The 6,000-nt window shown below is 46.4% G+C and overlaps 1 protein-coding gene across 1 annotated transcript in view; it reads left to right on the forward strand.

Moving 5' to 3' along the window:
* Positions 1–5,787, forward strand: part of RGS9 (regulator of G protein signaling 9) — a 49,672-nt gene extending 43,885 nt beyond the window's left edge. Inside the window, 1 exon segment of the mRNA XM_056848812.1 lies at positions 5,595–5,787. Coding sequence (XP_056704790.1) covers positions 5,595–5,787 — 193 coding nt within the window.
* The last annotated feature ends 213 nt before the right edge of the window (positions 5,788–6,000 follow it).

Raw genomic sequence — 6,000 nt, forward strand, 5'->3', positions numbered from 1 at the left:
TTGAAACTCAGGCAGAGCAGTGATAATACTTCGTCTTTATCTAGCACTTTCCCCTAAGAGCTTCACACTCACAAACAACCCTGTAAATTAGGCTGAGTTTTATTATCTCCATATTACAGTTTGGGAGGGATTGAACGCACTGGCTTCCCGAAAGCGATCCGGTGAGTTTGTGGCTGAAGTAAGCTTTGAAAGAGAGACATCCTGGTTTTCAGTTCCAGCTACTGCAAGCTCTCTTCTCTTATTTTCCTTAGTACCTTTGGTAGGATTGGCAGTGGAGGGAACACATACAGGAGTTCCTTCGGCCACAGTGACAACAGGGCATCCACTTTCTCTGCTCTCGGATGGTTGAACCTGGTGTAAAATCTCTGAATTTTGTTGTTCTTCAGAGATGCGAACAGATCCACTGAGGGGTATCTGAGTGTTGTTATTAGTTGGAAGACTTCCCTGTTCAGGGACCACTCTCCCTCATCCACTTGCTGACGGCTGAGCCAGTCTGCCTGTGAGTTTAGGGTGCCCTTTACATGTTCTGCCCTTAATGACGCCAGGTGTTTTTCGGCTCATCAGAGGATTACCTCTGCTTCTGTGGGTAGGGAGGATGCCCTGGAGCCCCCCTGCTTGTTTATGTGCGGTTTGGCGGAGAGGTTATCCGTCCTGATTAGCATATGTTGGTTCTTGACTAGAGGCACGAAGGTCTGAAGGGCTTTCTGAATGGCTCTCAGTTCGAGTTTGTTGATGTGCATCCTCCTCTCTCTGTTTGTCCACTTGCCCTGGGCAAGGCGTTGACGAAGTGTCGCTCCCCAGCCTTCTAGGCTTGCATCCGTGAAGATCTGTGTTGTAGATGTCTAGATATAGGTTTGACCTTTGGAGAGGTTGTGACGCCTGGTCCACCACAGGAGACTGCTTGACTATGTCGTTCAGGGTAACACAGACATTCCTTTTTTGGGTAATGAGTAGCTGATGTGGCTTTAGAAGCCATGGTAGTTGTCTCGCATGCAGCCTTGCCCAAGGTACGGTTCCTATACAAGATACCAACAGGCCTTGAAGATGTGCCAACGTCATAATATAGATTGATTTGGCTTTGCTGACTTGTCTTGCGAGGTTGGATATTGTGGTGATCTTGTCTTGGGGCAGAAACAGCATGTTCTGCTCGGTGTCCAATATCACCCCCAGGTGTTGAAGAGATTGTGATGGCGTCAGATTGCTTTTGGATTTGTTCACAAGGAAGCCGTGAAGTTCCAGAAGGTTTATTACTGCCGATGTGTTTTGGATCGATAGATGTTCCGAGGGAGCGCTCACTAAGATGTTGTTCAGGTAAGGGAACAAATTCCTTGTTCCCTTAGCAGCACCACTAAGGTGATGAGAACCTTTGTGAAGACCCTCGGAGCTGAGGAAAGCCCGAACGGAAGCACTCTGAATTGATAGTGTAGTTGGCCGTGAGCAAATCACAGGTACCTTCTGTGTGGTGGACTTATAGGAATGTGCAGATATGCCTCTGTTAAGTCCATTGATGTCAAAAAGGCCTGGGGTCTCAACGCTTCGACGATCAATTGGAGGGTCTCCATTCTGAACCATTTTTGTTTCACAAATCAGTTTACGTACTTCAGATCCAATATGGCCCTCCAGTCTTCATTTCATTTTGGAACAGTAAAGAAGATAGAGTAAACCCCTGCATGCTGCTCTGAAGCTGGTTCTATGGCTTTGATCTCCAGCAGATATTGTATTGCCAATTGGTTCCAAAGATGTTTGTCCCGATTTGGAGACAGTGGGGATAGGACAAACTGGATCCGGTGGAGGGATTCTGAACTCTATTGAGTAACCTAGGTTTACAATCTGTCTGACCCAGGTGTCTGGTTGAGAGAGATTCCAGACCTCTGCAAATTCAAGAAGTCTCCCCCCACCTAAGGAGAGCTGTAGTCATTGTTTGTCCTGTCTCTCTGAGAACTTCCCAGATTTGTCAGTTCCCTGCCGTTGAAACTGAGTGTTTCTGGAGAACTTAAGTCCTCTACGAAAGGAGCCCTTTCCCCCTGGCCAGGAACTTCTTCTATTATCTGGTCTAGACTTGGCCAGAGTGTGGAAGGTTCTGAATGGACGAAAGGAGGAGGAAGAACCTCTCCCTTCTTTCTTAATGTATTTAGGCATTGCCTTTTTCTTGTCTTTTGTTTCTACTAGAACTTCATCTAGCTTCTGGCCAAAAAGTCTACCACCTTCAAAGGGGTATTCTAAGATGAGGGCCTTGGATGAGTGGTCCACAGGCCAAACCCTAAGCCATAGAGCCCTCCTAGAAACAGAAGAGGCTGCTAGAGACCTTGCAGAAAAAGTCATCGAGTCCAAGGTGGCACCCGCCATAAACAGCCTTGAGAACTTGGTTCAGGCCGTCCATTACCATACGGTTATCCTGTGGGACCAGGTCTATTAACTTCCTGGTCGACATAATACCAGCTCTGGCGAATAGGGCGGCAGTTGTCGAGGCTTGGATTGAGAGTGCTGATGCCTCGTGTGCCTTTTTTGCTGCATAATCCGCTTTCCTATCTAAGGGATCCCTGATATTGCCAGCCCCGTCCTCAGATATCAGACCTACAGACTGAAGTGCTGCCACTGGGGCTTCTACCAGAGGGACCTGAAGAAGATCCATGGCTCTAGGCTCTAAATTGTAAAGTTTTTGGTGCTATTTGGGAACTGCCTGTTTGAGGTGGGCTTCTCCCATTCTGCCTTGAGCAGGTCCTCAAAGTACTCTGGGAAAGGGATGGTGTTGGGCTGTGACTTTAATCTAGAGAAAAATTCCTTGTTCCCTCTAAACTTGGATTTGTTCTTAACTGCCTCTGTCTCCTCATCTGCATGGAGATCCAGGGCAGCCAGCACCTTTGATAACATGGTCTGGTAGTCTTCCCCAACAAACAAGCGAGATTGATGTTCCTGTTCTCCTTCCCCTTCCTGTTCTCCTTCGGAGGAAAACTCTCCCTCCTCCCTGTCTGCCTCTGACTGACAAGAGGAATGAGGGCAGTCTTCCCTATTACTTTGAGTAGGAGCCTGAGGAGCTGCTTTTCTGGCCGCTTTAGTCAGCTAGGGTCTGGTGTTAACTGTGCTTTCCCTGGCTTCCCTGGAGGGGACCTTGTGTTTGCGAGGGGAAAATGCATGGCTTGATAGGTCCCCCCGGTTTTGCCCGCATAATTAGAGGCCATATGTGAAAAGGGTGAGGTGGCCCTGGAATCCACAGATGCTGTAGTGGGGACGACGACGACGGGACACACACAAATAGGCGAATTTCTCCCTTAAGGCTAAACGCATGAGATCCAGCATGCTTCTTTCCGGTTGCCTGCCCGACATTAAGGATTCAGCAAGGCCACCCGATTCAGGAGTTGATCCAGCGCGGGAAGCCATTGTCTCTCCCTCAATTCCCCTAGGGGCCAAACGAGGCATAACTGCAGCCGTTTGCTCTGCGCATGCTATTTTTGCTCCTTCTTTTTCTGCCATTGGTGGCCATCTTCACTTGGAGGCAATCACCTCAAACTCGCTCTCCTCCTCTGGACTCAGGCACCTGCAAGGTACAGAGGGTGCTGGCTGTCCCCGTTGGGGAGAGAGGCCACATGCTATTCATCCCCCGACATTAACTCTTCTTCTACCCCCCCTTGTATTCATCCTGATCTGCCATTGTGTTGTTAGGGGAGGGGGGAGAAGCAGGGAAAGGAAAGACTGCCTGACTCAGTAAAGGGGATGGGAGAATGATAGAAGGAAGGCAACAGTAGGAAGAATACTGATAGATGGTAATAGTAGAATTAATATTAGTATAGTTTAGAAGTTTCTATCTCCCTCATTTTACAGAGCTATGGCTCTGTGCTGCTGTCTCCCTCTAAGGCAAGAGGAAAACTGGAGCAGAGAGGGCGGTCCCAGCTCAGGGGACAGGAAGAAGAAGTTTAGAATCCTGCCTCTCCCTGAGCACGAGATGGAAAGCACCCTCTGCTGAAGATGTCCTTTGCCCTCAAAGGAGAAATCCTATGTCACTGTTCAGTCCGGGGAGGGGGGTTTCCATTGTTCTGAATTTATGAATTAACTCGAGTTAATCTCACATTGTAATTTTCCCTTGACATTTCTTTGTTTGAGGACTGCCACTCTTATGTCAGCAATGGAATGACCTAGAAAATTAAAATGTTCTCCCACTTGGTTTTGGGTGTTGCAGTTTTTTAATGTGAGATATATGTCCATTTATTCTTTTGCATAGAGACTGATCTGTTTGTCCAATGTAGAGAGTGGAAGGGCATTGCTGACATTTGATGGCATATATAACATTGGAAGATGAACAAGTGAATGAACCTGAGATGGTATGGCAGGTATTAAATCCAGTTTTTGTGTTGTCAGAGTGGATATGGGGATAGAGCTTGGTTTTATTACAGGCCCTGGTCCCAGAGTCCGTGCCATGTTTGGAAGGGTATAGCTGTGGGTGATAAGTTGTTTAAGGTTAGGAAGCTGTCTGTGGGCAAGAAAAGGTTTGCCTCTCAACACCTGTGAGAGTAGAGTATCATTGTCCAGCATAGGTTGTAGGTTGGTAATGATGCATTGAATCAGTTTGAGCTGAGAGTTGTATGTGACCGCCGGTTGAGTTCTGCTGTTGTTTGTTTGGGCCAAACAGGTTATCTCTTGACATCATTGAGGCTTTGTTGATCTGTTTCCTTACTACATCATTGTAATTCCAAGAATGTCTGTTGTAAATCCTGAAGGTTTTCTGAGGATCTAGGAACACAGTTTTGTAGAATTAGTAATTATACTTTGAAAAGGGGGTTCATTAATTCCAGAGGGATGAAATCAAAGTTATATTTGCACAATCAACATTCTGGAATTATCTCATAATTGTTAGTTTCTTTCTGCCCAGTCAAGGAATTCTGGAATGTTTCAACCACAGCTACTTGCTTGCTGTTTTGGCAAGCAGGTTTTGTTAAGGTCTGATTGTTCTTTATAAAATAGTGACCATTTCCCATCAGAACCTCATGCTTTTGGTGACCTGAGCATTTACAGAAGCTTTTCATGGCAAATGTACACATTGCCTGTACACTAATGTTTACGTCATCTCCCCTTCTCATCAACATGTAATGTGTGGACAGCATACACACTTGTTCACACATCTATAAATATCCATTTGAACACATCTTGGGGATCCTGTCCTAGTCAGATGTCTCAGGCCCATGTACATTTTAAAGATGTATGTATACCCATATATGTATATCCCGTGCACATCTCACATTGAGGGAGGTAATACTAATGTATTGGTGATTGGGTAGCAAATGCACACCATGTAAAATTTGGAATTGCCTTTACCCTGAGTTGAAAGAGGCAAGTCAGAGGTCCCAGCCTTAGCAGAAGCTGCTGTCTCCCTTTCAGTTTCATTCACTCTCTGCTTCATCTCTGATATTTAAACAAATTAATGAGTGTAGGGGATGTTATCCTAGGACAATTGCTTTTGTAAACAGGTGGTAAGACACAAAGCTGCTTTGCTATTTCTCAATGCCTTGCTTCTCTGCCTGGCCTCAGATTCACTTGCTATTCACTGCCATCCACAGTAAACCTCTTTCTCTCTCTCTCCCCCTCCTTCTGTTTCTCTTTAGCTCTAATCCATTTGCTCGCAGACAGCTCCGCTCTAGCCTCAGCCCTGTCATCCTGAGGCAACGGGAAGAAGAAGAGAAGGCTAAGGAAGCAGAACTCTTTGTGGATATCACTCAGGTTCTGAGCAAGCTGGACCGTAGGCACATGCTCAAATAGGATGTCCTTGTCTGTTATGGAGGGGTCCAGAGGCTGTAAATCACATGGCACGGGGAAAGGCCAAGCACACTTATGTGGACGATGGTGGGATTTAGGCTGCGTTTCTCCCATCCTTCCTACAGGTGGCAGTAGTGTTTCATTATTAGTGATCCATTTCCCCCTTCTCCTCAGGAGTATGTTGTTGCCATGGCATCCACAGTAGTGTCACTTCATAACTGATTGCTGATAGAATCTGAGATGGCAGAAGAGTTG

Source organism: Euleptes europaea, chromosome 1 (genome assembly GCF_029931775.1).
Source record: "Euleptes europaea isolate rEulEur1 chromosome 1, rEulEur1.hap1, whole genome shotgun sequence".
In the NCBI taxonomy this organism is placed as follows: domain Eukaryota; kingdom Metazoa; phylum Chordata; class Lepidosauria; order Squamata; family Sphaerodactylidae; genus Euleptes; species Euleptes europaea.